This window comes from Arvicanthis niloticus, chromosome 18, assembly GCF_011762505.2.
Source record: "Arvicanthis niloticus isolate mArvNil1 chromosome 18, mArvNil1.pat.X, whole genome shotgun sequence".
Lineage (NCBI taxonomy): Eukaryota > Metazoa > Chordata > Mammalia > Rodentia > Muridae > Arvicanthis > Arvicanthis niloticus.
The window spans coordinates 26,231,723-26,259,347 of NC_047675.1; the positions used below are offsets into that span (position 1 = coordinate 26,231,723).

A 27,625-nucleotide genomic window follows, 5' to 3' on the forward strand; every position below is an offset into this window, starting at 1 on the left:
GGGAAACTGCTTTCATCCTCTCAAGTTTCCATCCTACCTCCCTGACCCCTTACATTTAAAACATCTACCCACTTATTTTCTAACCTGAATTTATAAAATTTTTAGTTGCTGCTCTTGATCCTAATCCTAGATGAAGGTTTCTTGTATTTTTAAATCACACTAAAAAGATGGTTCAGCTAGGCAACTTTAAAAGACATATGTCTCCGTTGCCTCAAGACAAAGAAAATATATTTAATCCATCCTTGCAGATAAATTCATCAAAAATCAAGGCCTGTAGAAATGGTTACTGTTGCCTTTTGTAGTTTCTGGCTGAAAATATCTGAGGTCTAAGGGAACTGACAGATCACCCGACCCAGTCCCCAGAAACAGAGATAAAAATAACAACATTGAGGTTGAGGTTGAACCCAGGGTGGAAGAGTCATGTTTTATAATTCAAGCACATCAACCTGTTAGGGCCCCTATGCAAAATGGTGTATGCTGTATAAAAGGCACCATTCTGTCTTGAACTCCACCCAGGTGAGACAAAGACACTCTGGCATATTCTCTTCTTCAAGGAACATTAATCAACTTTCTGAGACCCAGCACAACACACTTAAGATAATCTGTCTACAATAGACTTTACTTAGGGTTATTCAAAGTCAAATAAAATTTATATTTCCTGAGGATATGGCAAGTCTCATTCTAAACTTTGTCTGGAATGAGATGTGGACCAAGAGGGAAGATTATCTTTAACAGATTTTGGTAATTGAATTCATGAAGTAACTTCTCAAAATATAAATAAAATTAAATCTTATAATAATGCTAGAAATGGATTACAGGCATGTACTCCCACTCAGCTCTCAACATGCATTTAAATCGTTCAAAAGAAACATATAATGTGTATAACTACATAAAATGATAAAATGAGGTAAAATGTTTGATGAATATGAAGAAATTCATTATTTCTGACACCTTGTGAATTTTGAAATTACAGTAGCATAACAAGAAACTGCTATATGACAGATACTATTAAAGTTGTTCATCCAATTCCTACAAATCAGGTACCATATTTTTCTTATTTGACACTTGACTGAACTGAGGTTTTTTTTTAAGAGTTACAAGACATCACTCTATCAGAAGTATAACCCAGATATCCTAGTATCCAAAAGTTTTTAGTCTTCTGGAGTGTCTTCAACCATATTACCTTGTTCTTAAACAGGGGAATCTCACTGGGAACTCATAAAGTCCTTCTTGAATCTTCAGAGATGTACAACTAATAAACCATGTCTATCTGCTGAGCACTACAAAGAAAGCTGGGTTACTCATCTCAAATCACAGATCAAACAACATCTAGAATGGGTGTTAACACTGACGCCGGCATGGAAACTCCTGTAGCTTGTAGAAGATACAGTAGTGTTCTTACCCCATTTCCAGGCTTCAGGAACTACATTTCAATACATACATGTTTGAAGTCAAACAAAACATTGATCTCTATCTATATTGTGATTTCCTACATATGCATAACTATGATGAAACTTAACTAATAACTCACATGCCATTTGTACATTAGTTAAAATGACAAATAATAAATTAAAACAGTTTAGCATTGTTAGTTGTTTTTGTTTCACACTATGACTATTGCTCTGTGAAGGTGTCTTGAGCTCTCTAATGTCATGGCAATCTTTCTGATAACCCAAGAAGCTATATAAGTGATGATGAGGTACCATATACAAAGTAGATAAAGAAATGATTCACATCCCTGCTTGGAAAAAGCAAAGTGGTATATGATTATATCAAATTACTCAACATAGCATACAAATTACAAACACACAAACTTTTCATTTCTGGAATTTTCCATTTATTATTTCAACATTACCATGCACTAGAAGTATCAGAAGTTGCACAAAGTGAAAAGTAGATGAAGATGGACATCTGCTTCCATAGTCTGCTCTGTCAGCCACCTATATAATCTTAAATATTTATTGAGTTACTAGGAATAAAACTGTTCTCTTTAAGGTGAATATTGCTTGTTGTTTTTTGTTTGTTTTGCAATGACTCAGTGAGGCAAAATATGTAACCCAAAATAATAAAGAGGGAAAAAAGTATTCAGTTCAGAAACCTTGGGATGAGAAATTTTATACAGAATTTGAAGGTATGACACCAGATGATGACCAAGCAGGTGAATCCAGCCACGTAAAGGGCCATTAGTAAACAGGGCCAACCTTGGAAAGATACAAATTTCAGTGATTAGATGGGACTCTACAGTATCTGATTAGAAACAGTAACCGGGGGCTGGAGAGATGGCTCAGTGGTTAGGAGCATTGACTGCTTTTCTAGAGGTCCTGAGTTCAATTCCCAGTACCCACATGGTGGCTCACAACCATCTGTAATAGGATCTGATTTTCTTCTCTGGTGTGTGTGGAGACAGAACACTCATATAAAATAAATAAATATTAAAAAAAAAAAAAAAACAGTAACCAGAACTACAAAGATAGAGAAACAAGTATTTACCAATTACTGGTTGTCTACTATGTAACCTAACAGATGTTGCAGTGCTGGTGAGATGATTCAAAAGCTATGTGTAGCAACAGACCTCAGAACTTAGTTCAAAATCAGTACCAGCATAGGAGAAGGGGAAATCTGATCCTATGCTCTGAATGCAACTTATATATACATTCACAGAAAGAGAGAGACAACCACACATACAGAGAGAGAGAGAGAGAGAGAGAGAGAGAGAGAGAGAGAGAGAGAGAGAGAGGCAAGTTCAGAGTGTAAAAAGACCAAATATTCTACAAATGCAAAACTAGATGTCAATATCCTCTAGCCGACTTCTCCATGGTTCCTTGTAGGTAAACAAAGCTACCACTAATTTTGTTAGGCCACAAATTTTGGAGACTCTAGTCTTAACAGGAAGATTGAGAACTATAGGCAGAAACTCGTAGAGTAATGATTTCAAAAAATCAGGATGTTATAGACAGTTTCTACCCAGAGAGCATAATGAATATAACAAGAGTTGGAGCCAAATTAAAAAAAAAAATATGAGAGGTATACAAACTATTTGGTGTGTACCAATTTCTCAATATACCATAGAAATAAAAAAAAAACACAGCTCATATTTATTGCTAAATAAAAATATATAACAGCTACAATATAATAAGTGCTGATTTTAAGGAACCCTGGGAAAGGTCATTTGTAGACATGTTTCACATTCCACAAGTCTCTGTATACCTTTTCACAAATTTCTGATGTTCATATGAACATACAGGGCCACATAAGGACATGAGTTAACATTGCTTAGATTAAAAAAAAAAATCTACTTATCTTGGAAATACATGGCTTAAGATAGCTCATGTTATGCCATTTCTGAGAAGACTGGTTTTCAAAATGACACCAAAGAATCTAAATGAAAAGTGAACATACAGTTATTTAACACCTACTACTGCCATATAACTTTAAGGAAAACTGTTATTCCGGTGTCCTAATGAGTGAACATTTACTAAGCATACATAGTCAACCAAAAGAAGAAAAGTATGTTGTGCCTGGATTATACCTTAGTGTTAGAGTGATTGTCTAGCAGTTGCAACACTCTGGCTCTGACTCCAAGTACTTATTATAAAAGTTCCTGTTAATGAAGGTAGAGCATAAGGTGAAATTTTACCTCCCTTTTCTTAGTTCAGTAGTTCTCCATGAAGTTGCTAAAATATTTTGCATATTAATTTCTCAGGTCATAGCTCTAAATATATTCAATTGTGATTTTGATAACATGGCTAAAAGTACTGCATACAGTAAGTTTAGCATCGCTTCTTTTTAGCTAACAACGCTTTCCTAGTCAGTGCAGTTGCCAGCAATGTAGTCATCTGTTCAAAGTGTTCTCTGTCTTTCTAGAGAGATCAAGTTAAGTGAATCACACTACACTGAGGTTCCGAGTAGTTTAGCAACATACTTTTTTACAGTATGATGTAGGAAAAGAACATATTTAGATTTTAAATTTGGGAAAAAAATGATTTGTATGCAATGGAGAAAATTGTCCTGGGAAAAATGTGACTCTTATGCAGAGATTGTCTCAGGTAATCGCACAGTCCTAGCCTCGTGTTTAATAGATATATCACAGGCAAATGACATAGATATTTAATCAAGATGAAGTATTCACTTTTAATTTTTTTTTTTCAAACATGGATGCCTGGGTTGGGACTGACAGATGGATTTATAAATCCCGAGGATAAGTTTACCCTTATACTCCAGATATTTCAAAGAGATGAGAGCACTGGTTAATATAATATAGTATTGTGTGTATATGCTTGTAGCTGTGTTGATATCAACTTGCTGTATGTATTTTTTTTTCAAAAGGCTCCCCCATAGAGACAAATAGCCTGAGGTAAATACACAAACTACTTTCTGCTTTTGACTGGAGGCTTAACTTGTCAGTGATCATGATTTACATAGTGATCTTCTCCTCCCTGCCTGGGAAGTTGCATTAGCTTCAAGCTATGTGCTCTGTTAAAGAGGGAAGGGGAGAGAAATTCTTCCCATTTCAAGCTGTTTTAGATTGTTAATGTGAGATCTGGATAATGTAGGCGAACTGGTCTCAGCGAGAATACTAAGACTACAGTAGATGTTATTTTAAAAATAGTTGGAGTTGTTTAAAGAGGGGGGAAAAATCTCAAACATTCCTACCTTGCATTTTCAAAGGGAATTTTTATATTATCCAGAAAGTATTTTATGCATCATGTCACCTTAGCAAAATCCTTAACATACTGAATGTTCCAACACTACTGGACAAATGCAGTAGGTAACTTTTACCCAATCATTTGTCAGTATCTCAGAATAACAAGTTTATCAATTATATTAATTTAAAAAACTCTAGAGAAATTCACATTAGTTTCTAAACTACATGTGTGTTCAGTTACATGCTATAATGGGAGTAGTTTAAGATTTTTTTTCTTAATTTTTGATGTCACACTAGATCAGGACACTGAAAGGAAGCTGGCCTGAGTAACTCAGTTTGTAAAACATGAGACTCTTAATCTCAGGGTCTTGGGTTCAAGCCCCATGTTGGATGCCAAACTCTATCTTTGAAGATTGTCAGGGGCTTTGGCCTAGTTATAATGGTCAAAAGTTACACTCTTTGAATGAGAGGAAAGTCAGATCAAGGCAACTGCTGCCTTCTTCTTTAGCTGCTAATACTCTGGAGTGGCAAGATACTGCTACATGGTGGGTGACTGGCCCCAACAGGTAGGGACCACTGACTGTCACCACTACTCAGACCATCACAGTTGCTTTGGAGTAGATGCAAAGTGGCAAGATGCTGAGAGGGGCTTGGCTAGCACCGAAGATGGGGCCACCAGGCAAGAAGTGACTAAGGTGGGCCCAGGCAGCTTCCAGCAATGAAATCGATAGAACTCTCTTCCTGAGGAAATGTTACAGCTCTTATAGGACTGAAGCTCTCAGATAATCCTTGATAGAGTAATTTTTATATCTTTATTCCTACTGGATAGGTTCTTACATACATTTTCTGGTAGGTTGGGGTCTGACAGTAGATACTTTCTATTGGCTTGATCTGAGATGTTAGGGATGTCTGATTTGCACATGGAGGGGCTTTGGGTGCTGCTCCTACATGACCAAATATGATCCTCTCCATAGGGTGTTGTGGTCATGTGAAAGGGTGAAGAGTAGGTGAAACACCCATGGTCCTCATGTATGAGGTACCAGCTCTCTTAAGCCACTCAACCTTAACAAATTCCCTGACACAGTCTACTACCCCACACCTTTTATCTAATCATTTGTCAGTACTTCATACACACCAGAAGAGAGCATTCAGATCCTATTACAGATTGTTGTGAGCCACCATGTGGTTGCTGGGAATTGAACTCAAAACCTCTGGAAGAGCAGTCAGTGATCTTAACCACTGAACCATCTCTCCAGTCCTTGTCAGTACTTCAGAATAGCAAGTTTATCAACTATATTGATTGTAAAAAAAAAGCTGGAGAATGTCACACTCGTTTTAAAACTGTATGTGTGTTCAGTTACATGCTGTAATGGGAACAGTTTAAGAAATTGTAACTCTTGATGACACACTACATATCAAAAAAGTTTAAGAGAAAATCATGACAAATATAGTGAGGTTTGACATCCAATTCATCAATTATGTCATAAGATATTATATTATATTATATTATACTATATATTACCTCATTAAGTCTGTAGATGCCTACCAGTTGAAATACATTCTAAATGATACCTACTGCTCATATGATTGGGAATTACTCCCATAGGGTCATATATTTGAATACTTGATTTCTATTGGTGAAACTATTTGGGAAGGATTAAGAGGTTCCTGGAAGGGGTGTATGACTCTGGGGTGGGCTGTGAGGTTTCAAAAATCCACACCAATCCAGTTGGCTCTTGATACCTTGTGTTTGTGGATCAGATCTAAGCTCCTACTTACCGTTCCTGTACCATACCTGCCTGCCTGCTGCCATGCCCTTCCATTGTTGTCATAGTCTTTGCTATTCTCTGGAACCATGAACACCAAATTAAATATGTCCTTATATAATAAGTTGCCTTGATCACCATCCATCATCACAACAATTGAAAAGTAACTAAGACATACCCCATGTGATCTTTATGTGCAGTAAGTGAGATGCACCCTGAGTGTTCCATCTAGAATTATAGAAGCCTTTAAGCTGTTGCTCAGCCACATAGGATTGCTTGTAATTAGATTCCTTCTGTCTTTAGGGGACCTTTACAAAATGGGTTAGAATACTGTTACATCCAAAAACAAAATTATTTTTCTTGACAAAACATTTTGCTTTTATAAAATAAATAAAAATGTCTTAGGAAAATATTGCAACACATAACTCATGATCTATTTAAATGTCACTGTGTGTAAAAACAAATTCATTGAGGAATTATTGTGGTTAAAAATAACTATTACTTAGTATTTGAAAAGGTAATATCACTTATCAAAGTAGATACTTTGGTTCTTCACACATATGTGAGAGTATATCATATTGAAACGATTACAAATCTAAAGTTCTTTCCATTAAATACTTACAAAATGTTCCATTAAGTTTGCTTTTATTTCAACAAGTATCGCATAATACAAATCATTGCATTTTTAAAAGATTTGAGAATGTGGTGATGAAGCCATTGTTTAAATGGTACACAAAGGAAAATAGTAATTGAAATGTACTAAGTTATTACAATAGAATTGCTTCTAACAAGTATGTTTTAATAATTTTTATATTGGTTGAAAATTTCATTAAAGTACCTATTATTGTGAAGCGACAATTATATTTACATACAATAATAATAAACTGGCTTAGCATAGTGATGTATGACTTTAATCCCAGTACTCTGAAGGTAGAGGGAGGCAGATCTCTGTGAGTTGGAGGCCAGCCTGTTCTCTATAATAAGCTGGAGGCCAAACAGTGATACAAGTGAGATCTTAGTAACAGGTTCAGACATGTCTGTTAAACTCCACTGTGTGCACCTATATATCTGTGCAGATGCAAGGCTATTTGTTTTCCCTGGTGCTTCAAACCTAAGCCTGTGGCTCAAAGAGTTTGCCTTATGAGAATTGATACATCTGAAATCGCATATTATTAATGGAAAATGACCTTTTAGTTAGGGAGAAGATGGTTGATGGTAAATTTCTACTTGCAGCCCTCATTCATCAGCATTTCCAGGGCAGAGGGGAATACGACTGGATTGGCTAGAAAAGTTTCTATTGTGCTGAGACTTTTATACAGTTTGAAAGAAGAAGCCTGAACCTTGAGGGGCTGTGAAGAGCAGCTGAGGAGGAAGATTTTGCATTTGCAAAGACTCTTGGAAGTCTCATGGTCCAAAAGAACCATCCTTTCTTCTGATCACTCCGTGTTTCTCCCAAGGGAGAGGAGCATTCACATGGCACCCTTTGCTTCTCTCCCACTCTTGCATCTCAGTACTTCATGGGCACAGGAATTTCCTTTGTAATTGTGGCAGAGTTTCTCTGTTAGGTAGCTCATTGTAGGCAACTATATACAAACACTGGCAGAGCCACGAGGCCTTGAACCCACACAAATCTAAGCCTGTGACTATTTCCATGCCCCCAAATTCCCCAAAAACTTTAACTACTGAGGATTGTTTTTCAAATGTTAGCAAAAGAACTTTCCAGTTTTTTTTTTTTTTTTTTTTTTTTTTTTTTTGCGTTTCTGTTTTTCTGGCTTACATTATGCATTGCCCAGAATCTGGGGTGCTGGAATATATTAAGGAACATAATCTAGCATAATGGGAAACTAAGAGGTCAAAAGGCAGCGTGAGCTTTTGAAAACTTGTTTTAATAATGTCCCTGGAGAGGATGTCTATTATTAATCCAGGTTTGCAGTCTCCATTTTCTAGGGTAAATAGGGAAGCTGCATGGTTCCTGAGTTTAAACAGACCACATATGCCACCTGATTGGATAGAGAGCTTAGGAGGTAATAGGATTCAGGGCTTTCTTATATTCAGCATTGGCTTGCTGTGGGATTTAGGTGTGAAAGTCCTACCTACTAGTTTTATGTTAATAATCTCAATATACTTCCTAGTACAGAGGAATAACCATAGGGAACCTGCCTCCTGACATGCTCAGGATTTCACAGAAGATGCATAAGTCACAATAGTCATAGCAGAATGTACCCAACAAAGAACAAATGATTTTATTGTGGGTCTTATTCTATCTTCGTTTACCTCTTGGTGTCCTGGTTTATTGGAATAACAAAAACATTCTTTTGGGGAAGAACAAACTGTGTTGGATAAAAATAAGAAGTTTTCCATGTTTTCATGTCCCAAAAGAGTACATCCATGTGGGATGATGATGATGATGATGATGAAACATAAGGGAGAACCAAATAAAGAGAGGGAAGGAAGGGGTGGCTCAAAATAGCAAAATGAAGATTTGATTCTGTGAAGTCCATTCTGCATGCCAATCCAACTTTCAAACCTATTGACAGTTCCATGGGGTGACTCAGTTTCTCTCAAGTTGTATGTGTGCTCTTTGGGACTTCGTGATAGTAATAGCTTAATCCATAAGTGATGTGTGGATGCAATGCCATATGCCCCCGTAGAAGGCACTAGCCCTTTCAAAAGTAGTAATTCTCTTACTACCATCTACCATAGCCATCAATTTTCACTTTATTTATTTGTTGATTAGATAAATTTGCATGTTCTCAGATGTATTTGTAAACTTCCCACAGCCTCCTAAACGCCATTTTAAATTTAAAATCAAATGTACAGATTAAGTTGCTTCCGTGACTAAGTGCAAAGATAAATCCCAACTCAATAGTTTTATTTTCAACAATGTCCCCTGTGTGTACTGCATGGATTTGGACTTGACCTGGCTGATATAGCAAAGGCCTGAAGAAAGGATAGATACATAGAAACACATACCAAAAACCTGGAGTCAGATGAACCATGCGCCAACAACTATGCAATAATCCAGAATGCTACCTTGCTTTATTATATTCAGTATGAGAAGGAAAGCTCAGCTAGGCTGATAGGAGGTCTCTGGAGGAGAAGCTGGGTTGCAATCATCCGGCAGCAGAAGATGGAACAATTAATAGTATTTCTACCTTCCCATGTTTTCAGGAAAAAAAATATTGGAGATTGTAAATGTGAACTATAAAATACAGTAACTTCAGGTATTCTGTGTTGAGTCATTATGTTTCTGAGCAGCTTTGAAGCAAATGATCATGATTTTGTCTGGGGGATCGAGAGTGAGGAGGCACATAAGGTTCAAAAGCCAACATTTTCTTCCTAAGTGTTTAAGAAGAAAGATCAGCATGTCTGTTGGTTCACTCAAATTGTTCTGACTTCCTGTTGAGACTGGCCAGCTGTGGCTATTCAGCAAATATCAGGCATCAAAATAAAAATGCATTTATCTTATAAAAACAAAGAAAAGAAAGAAAAGAGAAGGAAGAGGAGGAAAAAGAAAAGGAGGTGGAGGAGGAGAAAGAGCTGCTCCTATATGGTCAGAATTGCTCTCTATGGACGTGTTAACCCATTTAGACACATCTGTTCAGGAGGTAAAACAGCAGTTTCCATTTGGTGAGACACAACAATCCTCGGATCCAGCCAATATAACTCTTCTCCATCACAACCACTGTCTCCCTCTCTCTTCCTTTCTTGATCCCTTCTCCCTTATGCACTGTCTCACACATACCCTCTATCAAGCTTGACCTTTCTCATGCCTGTGTCTTTTACCACTATCTAGTTCCTAGCATTTTCAATCCTTATTTTTTTTATTTCCATGTAAATATGGATCTCTCTGCGTGCTTTCTGCTTCTTTGCTACTTTCTTATACTCCGGGCATGTGTTAGTTAGGGTCTCTAGGGATGTGACAAAAAGCCTGTGACCAAAATCAACTTCAAAGTCTGGAGGGAAAGGTTGTTTTCATTTTAAATTTCCAGGAAAAAGGCCATCATTGAAGGGATTCAGGGCAGGAACGTTTAGCTCCTAGCTGATGCAGAGGCCATGGAGTAATACTGCATAATCTTTTGCTCCTGATGGCCTGCTCAATCTGGTTTCTTATAGCACAGCCATGTGATTCCACCACCTTCAGTCATCTGGGCCTTTCCACATATGTTATCAATCAAGAGAATGGCCCACAGACTTGCCCAAAGGCCAATCCAGTGGTGGTATTTCCCCAATTTTGCTTTCCTCTTCTCAGATGGTTACTGCTTGTGTAAACTTACCATAACACTAACCTACATGGGATGTCCAACTATTTGACATTGTGAAAGGACACTATCTGTGAGGCTGTTAGTTCACAAGTGCGGGCAGGTGTGGGTCATGTTGGGCTATTGTGGTTCCTGCATGTCTGCCGCCCCAGTCAGCTGAAACCCCGGCTCTGGGGAGCAGAAGCCGGAATTTGATTGAGTTCACTCCACACCGTGTCAGATGCTGCGCTTTGCCCCAGCATTGAAAGATCTAAGTCTGAAGTAACACAGAGGCAGGGCTTTTGATTGGTGGTCTCTGGGCTAACATGACTGACCCAGGAGGCCGGTGGTCTATGTCCTTGGGCTCCCAGACACCGCTGGAAGCTGCAGAAGAACAGAGACTCAAAGGCATATGGGCTGGTCCGCAGCCAAGAAGAAAGGGGAGAGAATCCCTGGCTGTGCCCCGCTGGTAGAGACTCTTGGTTATGGCACTTGCTTGGTTGGATTAAGGCTGGTTTGCTTGGATTGCTGGCCTCCACAGTGGGAACATAGAGAAATCTTCTAGTTGGAGATTAGGTGGCGGCAGCTCATTAGTCAGAGGCATTCTCCATGGTTCCCCATGACAGGGACGCAAAGAGATGAGGAAATTCATGGTTTTAAAGGTTTATTGTCATTATGGAAAGTGGATGAATCTGGCTGTACTCCCCCCTCCCCGACCTCCAATTCTCAGGGCAGACCTGAGTTAAATAGAGAGGGAGGAGGGAGAAGGGAGGAAGGTCTGGGAAAGAATGCTTAATTGGCTACACCCTCTGGCCTTCAGGTATCTCATTAATATGGAAATCTCTTGAGGCTGAGGCTTGTAGTCATGCTCTCTACCTGTGAAAGGGCTGGTAGGGGTGCTGCCCTATGTGACTGAAAGGCACTGATCAATGAGAGTCTTTGGCCACGTGTCAGGAGTCTGGGGTCTGGGAGTGAGGCCGAACACCTATCATCATCCCATTAGGGTCCAGGATTCGAGGCCTGTGCTGGACCAAAAACCAAGATATCCTTTTATGGTCCCACATCTGTCGTCTACATACACCATGAAACACCCTCACACCTATTCTGGAATGCATGAAACTTATGAGCCGCACATTGTACATGCCTAAATATCAATTCCTTTGTGAATTCATAGCATTTCCAGAATTCTGTCTCATTGTGTATTTATTGTGTGGCTCTGTGGTTTGTATGCTTTGATTGCATTCCATGCCTCCTATTGTTTGCATGGATATAGTCACGGAACATGCTGGAATACCCATGTCTCAATGTTCACTGTTGCATATTTCAGTTTCTTCTTTCTGCTATCTTTTCCTCAAAAGATGAAATGGGGAAAAAAAAGATGAGGTTATTTAAATAAATTCCTGCTAATCTGGGTGGTGTATTAAATTGGGAGATGGCTATTTAAAATGATCAGAACTTTAGCTTAAGACTCTAATGACAGAAAAGATAGAAAGAAGACTTAAAAAAACAGTGGCTTTGATCAAGAAGACAAGTCATAGGAAACATGCAATGGTTTCTGAAAAGAAAAGAAAAAAAATTTCACAAGAGTGATAATAAAATGCTCTTGCAAAAGCAGAAATGCAACCAGAAGATGCACAGATGCACTCTTGCCAATGTTCTGCTGCCCTGAGATAATACACACATACACTTACACATGTATTCTCCATATGTATCATCCTCTCTCTCTCTCTCTCTTCCTCACACACACACACAAACATGCGCATACATACACTCACACAATAACACATATGCACAAGCACAATCTCAGAGAAACACATGCTCACACAAACACACACGTGCACATACACACACTCACACAATGACACACATGCACAAACACACTCTCAGAGAAACACACATGCTCACACACACACACACACACACACACAGAGCAGACTATTGCAATAAGAAAATCACTTACAGACTTAAGCTCACACAAGCACATAAAAGAAAAGGTGAAGAAAGACTTCACTATAAATAACCCTGCCACGTTCTAAATAAAGCCTTTGGGTAGCTGGGGAGTCTGACTTGCTTTGAGGAGTTATTGGATTTGGTCAATTTTAATAGCCATGTTTGCTCTTTCCACAAATTACTTTTCCTCAGAGACTTGTCTAAAGGCATGAGAGGTTTCTTCTCAGTGGACCCGGTGAATAAACTGTGCCAGCAGCAAAGAACATGACCAGGACACCCAGAGGAATGCCATTATGCACAGGGTTGAACAGCAAGAAAGAGGAACAGAACAAGTGAACGAGAGAAAGGCACAGATACACAGAATTACAAATGGCCACAAGAAGTCACTGCAGAGAGTAAGGAATTGTTCTCTCCACATCTGCAGCCTGGGCAATACAGCCCAACAGCTCAGATTCCAGCGTTCAGGGGACTGTTACTGAATTATTCAGCATTAGCACAATTAGTTCAGGCAACTTGAGGCTACAAGCGCTTTGTCTTCTTTTAGCTCCTGTCTATGTGGACAGGATTTTATGTTTCGTTCCCCTCAACCACTATATGTTACTTTCTGCTGTTCTGGCAGTTCCCACTTTAAGAAAAACCTAGAAAATTGCACACTTCTTACCAAAGACTTAAGTGACTTAATGCCTCAGCATTGGGGGAGCTAAGAATCACACCAGGCTCATAAAAACCATTTCTGTATCCTAATGCAGATCACTGAAAAGTGGCTGCAGAAGGAAATCTTAATTCTGATGTTATAAAGTGAGAGACAGTAGCAACCTGCAAATATACTTAAAGGAACTAGCAAGATCATCAACAAAAGTACTCACCAGCTACTGGTTTCTCCACATACTTTCCTTTTATGTCATGAAGCAGCAATTATTATACATTTGCAGGTACAATAATCATCAATGCTATCAGATTATCTGGTAGAGTACTGATCAGTAGTACATATGTGTATGAAAGAATATATGATCGGTTTAAAATATGTGTGTCTGTGCATGTTCATGTGTGTAAGTAAGTGCTGGTGTTTGCATGCTATGGCATATTTGTGAAAGTCATAGTAGAGCAAATATGTTTGAAACAAGTTATGTTGTTTGTGCCTGACTGCCGTTGCCAAGCTAGCTGTCCTTCAAGCTTCCTGGGGTTGTCTTATCTCTTCTTCTTCCCCACTATAGGACTGCTGAGATTGCAGAGCTGAGCTAGCATCACATCTGCTTTTCCATGAGTTCTGATGATCTTTACAAGAGTCAGGTCCAGGCTTGTGTGGTAAGCACATTAACCAGTGTGCCATATTCTTACCCTCTACATATGTTTTTCTGATATATGGATCCCCCTGCTTGCCCAGGTTTATCTTAAAGTTTTATCTGTCCCAGGTTCCCCTAGGATTGAGATTATACGTGTATATCACCATGCCTGGTGTACCATACATTTTAAAATGAGAATGTAAAAAGAAATAAATACTGTACTAGCCCTCCTATATTTAGAAACCAGCCCACAAACCATGGTGAATATAAGACCAGTCCTTCCTGGGCCCAGACTGCAGGAGTATCATCTCTCTATAAAGAAAATAATGCAGTCACCACATGCAGATGCCTCAAGCACATATTTTCTCACACTTTGCAACTCAGACTTCTCTAATATGTTCTAAGCAATTACTCGACCATTATATTCTAAACATGAGACAATAACTTGGTATTCATGAGTGGTCTCACTTTCACCATATGCATATTGGGGGTCTCAACCTAGGACATTGAGAATTTATCACTTAGGATTCAGGTGATGTAATGTTACCATGGTTACCAAAGAAAGCTTTGAAGTGCCCTATCCAGATTTGACTCCTGCTTTATCATTCACTTATTGTTTGTCGAATATGTGCATTCTAATGGCTTTAACTCTTCTTGTCAGTGACTCCTAACATGGTCATGAGTACATAGTGTATTTCCCATTGGTTTGCTGGGAGACTTGACCAGTAACCTTGATAAAATGTCAGTGTAAACCCTCAAAAATACTGTATGCTTTCCTGGTGACTTAAAAACTGATTTTCCTTCTCCTTTTTAATATCTTTGAACCATGCCATGGATTTCATATTCTCCACAATGATATTCACACCAAAAACTGCCTGTGCCACAGACCTGGTCAATTTTTTTTTTTTTTATCTGAGATTAAAAAGAAATAGAAATATGCACCCAGTTTTTACTCCCTGTTTTTTCCCGATCTTTCCAAGCTTTCCTGAGCAAGCTCATTTGGATTCTGCTATTGTCTCCACTGAAGCCCAGTGACATTTGATCCTCTGTAGCTTCCAGAGCACATCTGCAGAACTCTGGTAAATACAGACAGAAAGGGAAGGAGCCCATGGCTCTGAGGAGGGAACAGGCAACATTAACACACAGTGTTGGAGGTAGAAATAAAGGGCACAGTGACTCTTTCCTTTGACTGCCCATACAAGACCAGTGCCAGAGGAGAGAGTCCTGCCTTGCCTCCCACCTACCCTGTGGGTTCAAAGGAGATAAGCAGCTGTTTGCTCCGGAATTGTCTTCTAAAGCATCTTAAAACACCATCTCTGTGACTATTTCTTTTCGTCTTGACATCCGTCTTGACGCCAAGAGCAAATATTTAAATAATTATGAATAAATTATTTAGCTATTGTGGGGTTGAACGATAATCGATGCGCTTACTGAAAACCATGTTTTTTTTTAAGTGTTTTTGCAATATTTGTAGGTATTGCTTTGGTATTTATAACTAAATGTTTTATTGGTTAAATATGAAATATATTTAAATACTTAATGCTTTCATGTGCACAAAAAAATGACCTAGAGATATGGGAAAAAAGCAGGTTTGATTCAGTAAATCAGGATATACACATGTTGAATGGGACTCTCTAACTTTTACAAGCTCCCAGGCATTGTCACTGCTGGGGACCTGAAAAGATCACACTGAGCCATAAGAATGCAGTCTATCCTATTTCTTCTCCAGGTTATAGGATCTAAAAATGTCTGAATGTTTTGTAACCTCAGGATGGAAAGTGAGTGCTTATCAAAGAACCTTCCTACATCTTAACTGAACATGCAGCTCCTTGTATGTGGACAAAATTGCCTTTATGTCAAAATATATGAACATATGAGGATGTGAGTGGGCTATGCTGAAGGTGTGGGACTGAATTTAAATGGCACAAGCAGATAAAGTATACTGCAGTATAAGTAAAATGCCACCTTCTAGGAAACATGCATAGCCAGGCAAAATAAGACCTTGGAAACTCTGTAGCACACTAACCTTTCTTAAATAGCATAATTCTGTAACTAATATTACTAGGTAGTTCTTATTTTCTGAAAAGTTTAAAAAAGCATGTAAACAGACTATACTAACTAGAAACTTACAAGGTAATTTCCTACTTAAAGAGCATATATAAAGCCTTTACATCCGCTTAATAATTGGTCTGTTCCATTGTAATGAAAGTCACTTACTATGCCTGCAGCACTGCAGAAACATTGAATGTTCTTTCTTCCTTGTTGCATGAAATGATTAAATATGTTTAGCACAGTAATTGATTAATTGATGAGATTCACCAGTCTTCAGCCAAGTATGTAAGATACGTGTAGTTCTTCATTTTCTATATAAGATTTATTTATAAACTTAACTTTAAACGAAATAAGATTTCTAAGAATTTATTGTGGATGGATGGCACTCTGGGGTTTTTAAATAATTGAGCTGAACACCATTACCATTTATTTTCAGGAATTTCATGGTTTTTAATGTTAACAAAAAATATGAAAATAAAATGCAGAAAATTATTTTGTAAACAAAGTGATAATCTGGCCATACATACTGGAAATGAAGATTGATTATATCAGACCATCTTGCTTGCCTGGAGGTTTACTTATTAATCCGAATCAATGTCAAGATTTAATTCTTCACTTTGCATAAAGAAGCTTGCCTGGATGGCACTTTCTCATTACATATTTGGATTTTTTATGAGCTTGGGTTGTTTTCAATTTGATAAATACTTTTTACAAAAACAGTGGATAGTGATTAGCATTCTCTTAAATTTCAGCAGAAAACCAAGAGGACTGGCAGTATCTAGGTCTTGTGCAGGGATAACAGAAGTTGAGAAGAGAAGGATGGGCACCTGCCGGGTGGGTGCTAGCAGCTTATTAGGCTAGTAAGTGTTAGAACACACATGTACATTCAATCTTTGAACAGATACATTTTCACATGAGTATGCAAATAAGCATTTTCATATTAATATATGTGTGTCAGATACTTTGTATCACACATGCATATTATGATTCAAATCTATGCATATTTTATTCCTCATTTCTAACAATTATGACCTTGGTACATGTTCTAAATATGTCATTCTTGAGTTTTCAGAACCCTCGTTCCATTCTGTTATTATAAATAAACCTTCCAGTTATTTAGTCCTTGAGTTCACATGCAGTATTGCTAAGAGTTTTAGTTAATCCATGTAAAATAATAGAAATTGAATCTCTATTCTAAATAAAAGATACCTTTTGTTCCTTATTTATAAAATAGGATTACATAGTCTTATTTTTTATTAACCCATAAGCATATACTGTTATTTTGTTTCAATTAGATAACACATAGGGATCAATGAAATAACCCTCAAACAAGAATTTATTGCTCAGATTGTCTGCAGAAATAAGCCTACATTATCCTCTCACTTTTAGCATGTCTATATTTTGGGGGATGTGAACAATTTATTTTTAATGCTTCTTCTTTTTTTCTGTAGTGTTAGGACATAACATAAGCATCATAATCTATTTCATATTTATAGTTTGAATAAAATAGTGCAGTGTATATAACATATCAATTTAAAATATGAGAAAATAAAATTTATGTTTTTTTCTTTATGCCTTCTCAAAAACATTTAAGAAACACAAAATGTGTCTATGACATCGCTTGTTCATTTCTAAATGAGAAAGTATCTCACCTACACCATCGTAAGAGTTTTGCATAGAATCAATAAAATACAAATGGTTTTATTTGGGTACCTAAGCACAAATAATACAGTAGCTTTTTAGTAATGAAATAATATAATTATTGTATTTTATGAGAATAAAACTGCAAAACCATAGAATATTTAGGCAATTATTAAACTTATCACCCAGACCCTTTTTAAAGAATGTAGCAAGAGAGAGTGAAAGTGTGTGATGTCTGGAATAATAACCTAGAAGATATCTGAGATTTTGTTTTCTAACAAACTCAGTTAATCCTAAATGTGCACATGTGAGTGTTTGTCATGTTCTTATATGGGCAAGCATGTATATGGATAAGTGGGTGTGCCTGTGTGTACACTTGTTTGCACATTGGTGAGTTTTGATGACAGACAGTATGACCTTTATTTATACTATCATCAAATGATACCCAACTGCTGTGAACTGCCTGTTATTTCCAAGTCAGGACACTGAGCAAAAGGCAGGCAACATTTGTTGTTTGGCCAGATTGAGACACACAATGCTGACTTGCATTTTGCCAAAATACTGGTGCACACGGCTCTGTCAGAGTAGGCAGAATCTTCACAGAACTGACAGTGAATTGTTCTTGCAAGGCCAAAGATACAATTTGGCTGTGGCTGAGTCGCCCAGTGCTCTTAACATGCAAAGGCCTGGCAAAAATAATGGCATGTCAAGTGCAATTTTCCTACTAGCCGCTGACACCATAAACTGTAATATAGTGTAATTACTTGGCATCCCATGTCCTTCATACTAAGTACCACCCAAACGATTGCCAAGTTACAGGGAAGAGGGAAGGTTAGAAGGTCAAATTTAAAGAGAGAAAATGAGTCAGTGCCTTGGAGGAAGAGGATTATAAATAGACAGAAGAGGCATCACCAGTGAGAGATTTACATCCAAATAAGGAACACATCAGAAGCCCAGGTAGGAGGGAAACGTGGAGCAGAGACAGCACAGGAGTTTATGTAAGAGAAAGATTTAGGATAGAATAACACTGACCACCTGGACTGCCAGCTACCTTTGTTCAAAAATAAAGCAATGTGAGAAAAGAAGGGTCATAAGGGCCACAAAAAAAGGGCTGCAGCAACACAGGGTGAAAACTGAAAGAAGGTTACATATCCCGGTTCTGTGAGCATTTATATCTAAAGCATCAGTAACTGGGGATATTTTCAAACTACTTGAGAGTGGAGCTGAATTAAAATCTGCTATATCTCCCACAGATCTTTGCTTTTCCTTTGTATAAAGACTCCAGTCCTAAATCTTTGCTTTGCAGTACAAAAGAGTACAAAAGATTGAAAACACACAAGTATGAGAATGTGCGTATCCTTGCACGTGTGCACCCATGCACACTCATGTGCACTCACAAACACACACACACACACACACACACACACACACACATACACACAGATACACAAAGGTCATATATCTTAGTGGGCATAGTACTTTGCACTTGTAATACCTGCACCTGGGTAGCAGAAGGCAATTGTGGACTCAGTGCCTAAATGAAAATGATACATAGTACCAACGAACCCAAACTACACTACGCCTAACAGAGTTATAGGAGAGACTAGGAAGCCAAGAACAGAGACCTTAGGAGTAGTGAATGAAATTGGTAAACTTCTAAGAGAGGCTCCAGAGAACTCTGTTGTCCTATAAGGCCTGCCTGGTGCACCATGAACATGGGAGTCCGTATCTTGAAAATGATGCTCACTAGAACCCAAATTTTCTGGTATCCTGATTTCAGACTGTTAGTGTCCAACACAGCGAGAAGTTTCTCTTATCAACCATGTAGGATATGCAAGCATAGAACATTCCCACTGAATGATGTTGTCCTGGCATTATCTGTGCTCCATAGATAATTTGAGGCATGCAGTGTCAGGGATGCTTTATTTTTTCATTCTGTGTCCTTCTTCACATGTTTAGTGAGTTTCATCTCATAGGTTATTTCTTGGGAACATGTCATGTGCCTACAGATTAGGTTACTGTCCTCTCTTTGCTCTCATACAAACACATACCATCACTTAGAATACTTCCTAAATTTAATATGACATTTATTTACATGATTTTTAACCAATCTTGTCCTGATACAGATCTGTGTTCATTCTATGCTGAGACTCCACTGAAAATTGAATATTTCACAGATGTAGGATTCAGAAATTCAATACACAGTTACGTATCTATCCACTGTCACTGTTACTACAGAGGTCTCTCAAGATGATGCTGATTTGGCTATCAGAACATATGCATATATAATTTACCACAAGGGCATTTTTTTTTTGGTTTCAGTTGCAAGCTTGATCAAAATTGAGTGTTGCATTTCTCTCTTTCTTTCTCATCATCATATAATATAAGATTATTTGGGTCAGGAGTCTCATGAGCTTTTATGTTCTTTGACACAATTCCCAGAGAAAATCAGTTCTGGGAGTGGGTAGTGGCATGAATCATTCGGTATTTATGTACTTATGAATAGTCTAGGTGGAAATTTCTTCCACAGACATCTGGAAACAGGACTGGATCTGACTAGGGTGGTGTTTATCCTTCATAAATTCTGAAAGATCATAACTAATCTACTTTGAACCTGTAGCACTGACAAATGTTTGAAATATATTTTTTGTCACTAGGGAGACTGAACTCTATAGACATGATCTGGCAATGATTTTGAAAAAGAACTCTTTCAGAAGTACATATTCCACCTTCTCTACCTCTAAAGAGACATTAAAATCAACACACAGAAACACATGTTGAAGTCTCCATTTGGTATAAAATAAGTAAAAGTACATGAAACCATTGTATTGAGCACTTTATTGAAATATGCCACTTGTATTACTCTAGTTGATGTCACATGACTTCTTCAAGCTCCTTCAGTGTTTAGGGAAACTGCATTCATGTGAAATTTTATTGAGTATTTCTTAGTAGGCAGACAGTTTTCTAGACTGCAGGTCATTTTGTCTATGTAACAAGGGATACAAACGAACCACTTAAAAAACTTATATTCTGGCAGCAGACCAATCATAAACATAATATGGAATATGTTAGATGACAATCATGCAGGAAGGATGAACTTTTGGGTAAGTAAAGAACAGGAAATACTGGAGGAGGAAGACAAAATGGACAGAGATGGGCTCTCTAAAAGTGGCTTCTACTCCTTTCTTTCTTAACAAGAAATACAATGACTTATCTTGTTTCTGACCCAGGAAATGGTCTGTCATCTTTCTTTATGCCCATAACTTTGCATTAGTTGTCTTTAACTTACAGGGCCATAGATAGATAGCTATGAATGTGGTAAAATAAAAAACTGTGCACTTCGATAAATTATTGTAATAGATTTTTGTAATTCAGTATACAGTTCTTTGCATGGGACAATGTGATATCACAATGTCAAAGAGCTGGATATCCTCTGACTAATTGCAGCAATCTCCTTCCCGTTCTATGTTACAACCACCAGTTTGAGAACCTGGAGCCCTTACTCAGTCACACCTACACTAATCTTAATAAACCTGGATGAGAGAAGGCTCCATAGTCTTGTGCTCATTGAGAGACACAATTATCAGTGCTTTTGTTATTGTTGTGTGGCTTGTTTATTTTTGTCTAACGTATCTACTATATCTACTACAACCATGTACAACACACAATCACACACACACACACACACACTCACAAACATTTAAGAACGTAATTTAAGTGTAATTATTTTTATTATATGACAAAAATGCATCTGGCAATTCATTCACATGTAAATATACTTATTTGCACAAACTTTCAAAAGCTTAAAGATTTTCCCTAGGATTAATACCCAGGAAATGACAACGTTAGTGTTTAAAGCTCTAGAGAGTCTGTCTCTAACGTAGGTTCTTTTTGCCTAACTGCCACCGATATGTAAAAACAGAACCTGTATAATATAAAGGTGTATGTGCAATCCTGAAGATCCAATTGCTCAAAAGCTGGCACTGCCCTTAAGCTTGAACTCAGCCCACTAGGTTGAGGCCCCCAACATAGTGACTCGCAGGAGGGCCTTTTAAAGAGCAGGTATGCCTATAGGTAACTAATGCTTCTCAGCTGGTTCCTGGGGAGAAGCTCTGCAGTGAAGTGGTTTAAAGAGTCAGATGTGGAAGACTGTGCATAAAGATAAAACATCATAAAGCACCAGTGAGCGCCCCAATGTGGAACGCGTCTGCACTCTACCTGACTCATAATCTAAAACAGCAACCTGAAATAGAGTTTTAGCTTTACAAAAGGCCACAATGCACAAAATCAAGGTTGTCATACTTTAGGAGCAATTTGATTTTAAAGGGATATAGGCCTGATTGAAAATATTTGAAGCAAAATCTTTGGAAAAATTAATGTCATTGTTATTTAACAATTGTTTTGGGGAACTGCCTACAGTTAAGTGCAGGCAGTGGATTAGTTCTCCTACCTGCTCTTTTCTATGCAGTGTCTGTTAAGATTCAGAAGCATCATTATTTCAAAGGCCTGGGGTTCATTGGCATTTCTATCCTTCAAATAAGCAAGACATCTCAGGCATTTGTAAGTCACACAGAAACCCTGAATACCTGGCTGTTTGACTCTGTCACTTTCACTTCATTTTAGAATTGGACATGAAATCAGCCATCAGATACTACATTTAAAAACTGGTTTAATTGCCTTCTTTATTTATATAAAAATGGGATGAGCTCTGGGCACAACACATTCAGTTATTTATATTATGTAGGACACATCTTGATTGATATGCCTTCATAACAAGGTAACAATGAGAGGCAGGGAGAAATTATCCATGTATTAACTACATATGCATGTATGCATATACTTCAGATGGGATGAAAATTGATAGCCTTAGAGCTGGTTAAAGAAAGTTTAAATATTGAGAAGGATGAATGTACTGATTTTGTATCCTATTCTTAAAAGTCAAGTGCAAATTATAAACCCTGGGTACTCAGTTACTGAAATATAATACAGTATGATGGTTGAAATTATTATCTTGGGAATCATCACCATGAGTTAATCTCACGTAGTCCATTTACCTGTGCCGTATTCATAATTTGGTTTATTAATTGTTCTAAGCATGAGTTTTTGCATTTATACATATGATAAGCCTAATCAGGAAGTCTGTATCCAGAACCAGTGGGGCTGGATGCGATTTGGAATTCAGAACTTCACCCCTTTTTAGAAACATATTAAAGCACATAAACTATAGAGTAAGTAACAACCTCAGCAGGGTCCAGGGCAGCACCCTGTAATCAACTACATTAACATTTCTGCAGTGAGGTATAGGAACAGCCTCTGTAATGGGATGCATTATGACTATAAATAGCCTCAACTCACTTCTGCTACCAGAGTTTATATCATGAAAATCTTTCGTGGATTTTTTTTCCATTTTGATTTAAGAAAAAGAGACGATAAATCTGTTTTAGTGCATACCTTTTATGTGTTTGTGCACATAGATAGACACAGGCGTACACATATGACTACACACTCATATGCATACATGATCGACTATTGTTGAAGTAAAAAAGTCTCTGCCAGCGAAGTATTTATATAAATAACAGTTCATACATAGTAAACAGTCAGTATTGACCAGAATGTGAATTCTTAGACAGCAAAGACCACTGCTTTATTAGGATGCTCTCAAGTGCCTTTCTCCAGTGCCTGGTACCTATGTTTGACTGCAGAAAGCCTAATGAAATAACACATAGTATCTCCACACCTCTTGTGTCAACACAACACTAAACATTTGAATCCCCTGAGAAGAGGAAGCCAGCCTTGAGGAGGCTCAATTGTTCCAATAAAACAAGAGAGCACAGCCAGGAACCAGAAGTGCCTAGTGAGGTGCAAGACATTAAGTCTCTCCTGGCTACATCCCTTTTACTGAATTTGGGAAAGGAACATGTCATTCACTTCTAGACATTGTTTTTCAGAAAAGTAAGTTGTTGTCAGTTCACTGTGAGAAGAAAATGCTTTTAAACTTTTCTGTTTTGAAACTTCGTTATTGGGTCCACTGAAAGTACAGTGTGGCCTTGAACTTCTGATCCTCTTGCTTCTAGCTCCAGAATGGATTATCATTGTGCACTACCAAGCCCAGAATTTCTTACATGCTCAGCAACAATGCTCCCAGCTGTGCTAGATCCTCAGCCCCTCACCAGATTTCAAACTATGATAATAGTTATTATCCAAATAAGCAAAAATGTATAAATTATTCTGAGGAATGAACATATACATACCCTTGAAGTACGGTAATGCAATTCTGGAGAGCTAGGGGCCAGCGTCTATATTAAGAACTTGCAAAACTAACAAAACGATGTAGACAAAGTAATATACACAGGCAAACAGGAACACTAGTGAGCTAGAATTTTCCTTCTATGCGTTGGATTCCACTTGGGGATGAGTAAAATGGTGCTCTATGATGTGAGCACTAGGCCTTGCCCGGCATTTGTGTTACCAATACTGTTTTGTTTTTCTAAGTGCTGAAATGGCAATCAATGAAATTCAAAGAAAAATCTACCTGAAAATGGGGCTATAGAAGCTCAAAATAAGAGAAAACTTTGCTATGATGGGAATTCAAACTGGACAAAATTGTCTACAACATTCAAGTACTAGAGTGAAATACAGTAATCTAGAGAAAAGGTTTGACAAAAGAGATCTCACTTAAAGGAGGATGCAGTTTGCTTGTTTATGCGTTACCTAAGTATCATGTGGTCTCTTGAAAGGGTAAGTCAGGCTGACAGTGATGCAGAAACTGACATTTCCTAAAGGAACGTTTTAAACTGTGGGATTATTCATACTGCTAAAGAAGCCAACAGGTTAGCGCACTAACCATCTGGTTTAAAGGATTTACAGTTAAGTGTGACAACAAACTGTGGAGAGCCTGAAATGAAACATTTAAAGACCAGGAACAGACCCTGAAATGGGAGCTTAAAAATGAAGCTTACCCGGCCAACGAGAATCGGTTCAGGTCCAGAAAATTCTTCCAGGACAAACATTTGATTCCAAACCCAGCCTCTTTTGGAGCGGTTCAAAATCCGCATTTCTTCACTCTGCCTGCTTAGTTCCAAAGGGGATCCAGTAGTTAAAACGTGAGCCTGATTCATCGGAGCCATGTACACACAAGAGGGGAGGGTAATCCATAATATTATTAATGGAGTCCAGAGGTCCACGAGCGTCTCAGCTAGCCTTTCTGGCATGGTCCCACCAGTTAAGCAAATCAGCGCGAAAATGAGACAATTATTTTTTTTGCCTCGGGTCTGAAGCCATCCAATTCATCACGCACTGCGAAGCGGTTACTTACAACTCTGCCACGTGTTCAGAGAACCGGGAAACAGACATGCCTAAGCAGCTTTTCAAAGACCACGATCCATTGACTTTCCTTTTCATTGAAATGTTCTGCAAAACCAAGAGGGAAGAATGATAAGGGTGCATAGTTACTGGCTTGAAGACAAAATTATGCTTTGCAGAAACACATAAAAGTGAACAGGTAATGAGCAATTCCCCAATTCTTGAGTTCAGAAAGTAGACCTGAGGAACCAGAACAAATAGGCTAATAAACTCATTTATATCTAAGCATCATTTGGGTATTAGTATTCATTCCGTTGCCAAGTCTCCTGTCGAAATCTGCTTTAAATGACAGTGATGTTCTCAACAGACAATACATCCCTTACTTACCATTGACACTTCTTCTGTCAATCTCTTCCCACCCTCCTGCATCTCTCTGTCTCTCCCTGTCTCTCTCTGTTTCTGTCTTGTCTCTGTGTGTGTGTGTGTCTGTGTGTATCTCCCTTTGTGTTTCTCTCTGTTTCTCTGTCTCTGTTTCTCTGTCTCTGTTTCTCTGTCTCTGTTTCTCTGTCTCTGTTTCTCTGTCTCTGTTTCTCTGTCTCTGTCTCTGTTTCTCTCTCTCTCTCTCTCTCTCTCTCTCTCTCTCTCTCTCTCTCTCTCTCTCTCTCTGTCCCTCCATCCCTCTACCCTCACCAGCCTTACATTCTCTGTACTGCTATGGGATGCATATAAACTACAACCTGTCTCCCTCCCCCTTTTGTATCTCTGTATGAACTTGTTCAAGGAAAGTCGTACTTCATTTTCAAGAAACTGGCCTTCGGTCACTAAATGGCATAATTAAAATGATTAGAAATGAAGAAAGGATGGGTTTTTCTACAGGTTTCATAGCCTTGACTGTCAGTTGCAATCAGGAAGGTCTGTTAACAACTAATACAAGATGCTAATAATGAAGGGGAAATTAGAGTTTATCCAGAGAGAATTCTCTAATGTCCAGCATGTGTGCTATAAGCAAGGCAGTGTCAATGCACCTAAGCTAAATGTAGCATTGAATGGGAGATTTTAATGATGAAAAGCTCCTTTGGGAATGAAATATGGTAAAATGCAATTTTCAATTGAAGGAATTTAGAGAGAGAGAGAGAGAGAGGAGGGGAAAAAAAGGATCCTTATTACCTGAGGTGTCAAATATATTTTTTGCTTACCTTCAGCATAGCAAAATGTGTTTCTTCCCACTCAAAAAAATTATTTTTAAAGAAATGATGTTCACTGCAGATTCCTGAGAAAAGCCTGGCTGAATTAGATTAAGTGGAAAAATAATTCTTGGGGACACTATCCGGTACAGTTTGTAAGAGGGAACTCATAATAGGATAGAAAACCTTTCACCTCTAGATCCCTGGTTCCATTCTGGCTCAGAATGTGAAAGCAAGGACGTTATTAACTAGGCTAGGAACTGGCCTTATGGGAGCCAGATGAAAGGGCCAGGCATTCTACTGCAAACACCTTGGTTTGGGGACTAACTAGTTGGCCTACGGCATGATCCTGCTCAGCCCAACACTGGGACTTACACCTAAAAAGGACCTAACCCCTTGAATGCACAGAGCATCAATGCAAGGAGCAGCTATTTGGGAAATAGAGAAATTTTGATAGCTTTCAGTGTGAGACCAACCCAGCGGAGACCTTCTAAGTCTCTACTGTCCTTAAAATTACTGCCTTTTTAGAGAGGAAGAGTCTTCTCCAAGTTAATATATACTTCTACTGCAGAGCATTGAGACCTCAGATATGATAATTTAAGTTGAAAGGGACACTGCTAAAGATTTGCAAACCTTATTATGTTTGTTGTCTGTCTTCATTTACTGAAAAAGCATTTCCAACAAGGTCAGAGTATGCCATGCTTCTTCCTCTTAGACATGAAGTGGGGTAGTATGCTGAAGTTGTATTAGGGTACACTGGACAGTATGATCTAGTGGTCACTAGGTATGGGATTCAATTCTAGATTACCCGATTTACTACTATTGTCAGATGAATACAATACCAAGCTCTCCTTCATTTCAGCCCTCTCACCTATAACGTTGCTACACAATAACCCTTAATTTACAGAGTGCTAGTGTGAATGGCTAAGAACCAACATGAAGAGCAGTGAACCATAGGACATACTCCCAATGTTGTAATAGAAGTGGTTACTTGAGCCAGATTGAGGGGGTAGTAGTAATACAGTCCCTTCCTGAGTAGGACAGACGAACAATTAAAGACTGAACCCTTATAAACTCTTCAGTGAGGGTAGACAGGAAGTGGTAGGAGCAGAGAAGTCATCTTGAAGATGACAACTGTAGGACAAAGATGAGGCTGACAAAGGTGAGGCAGAGGACAGATGAAGATGAGAACGATGAGGATGGACTAATGTTAACAACAAGATGGTTGGGGCGTGAACATAATGTTGGTGTAACAGGATGGAAGCAGGGTGGAGAGCCAATGGAAGGAAGATAGACATGATTCTCAAGATGGCAAGAACGATTGAAAGTGATTCTGGTGGGAACCAAGGTGATGCTAGTGACTGCAGACTGGAGGATGAATGTAGATATTGTTGGTGAGGGAAGGACAGAGGTGATGTAGAGAAAAGGAAGGATAAACTTGATGCTGTGAAGTGCAGAAAGGATACAGGAAAAGAGGTGATGCTTGAGAAGCAAGGAAAAGGAGTTGGGAGTTGATTCTAGTGAGGGTAATACAAGAGGAAGATGAACATGAAGCTGGAGA

At 38.3% G+C, this 27,625-nt stretch overlaps 1 protein-coding gene across 4 annotated transcripts in view; it reads right to left on the reverse strand.

The window, feature by feature from the left end:
• The window catches only part of Cdh8 (cadherin 8), a 367,867-nt gene that overhangs the window by 327,966 nt on the left and 12,276 nt on the right, over window positions 1-27,625 (reverse strand). For 3 of the 4 annotated variants that reach the window (XM_076915701.1, XM_076915702.1, XM_076915700.1), the window contains exon 1: window positions 24,538-24,906. In XM_076915701.1, the coding sequence (XP_076771816.1) occupies window positions 24,538-24,789 (252 nt within the window). In that variant the 5' untranslated portion in view covers window positions 24,790-24,906. Of the gene's footprint in view, window positions 1-24,537; window positions 24,989-27,625 lie in introns of those variants that run through there. The other variant, XM_034522729.2, reaches the window with a different exon arrangement.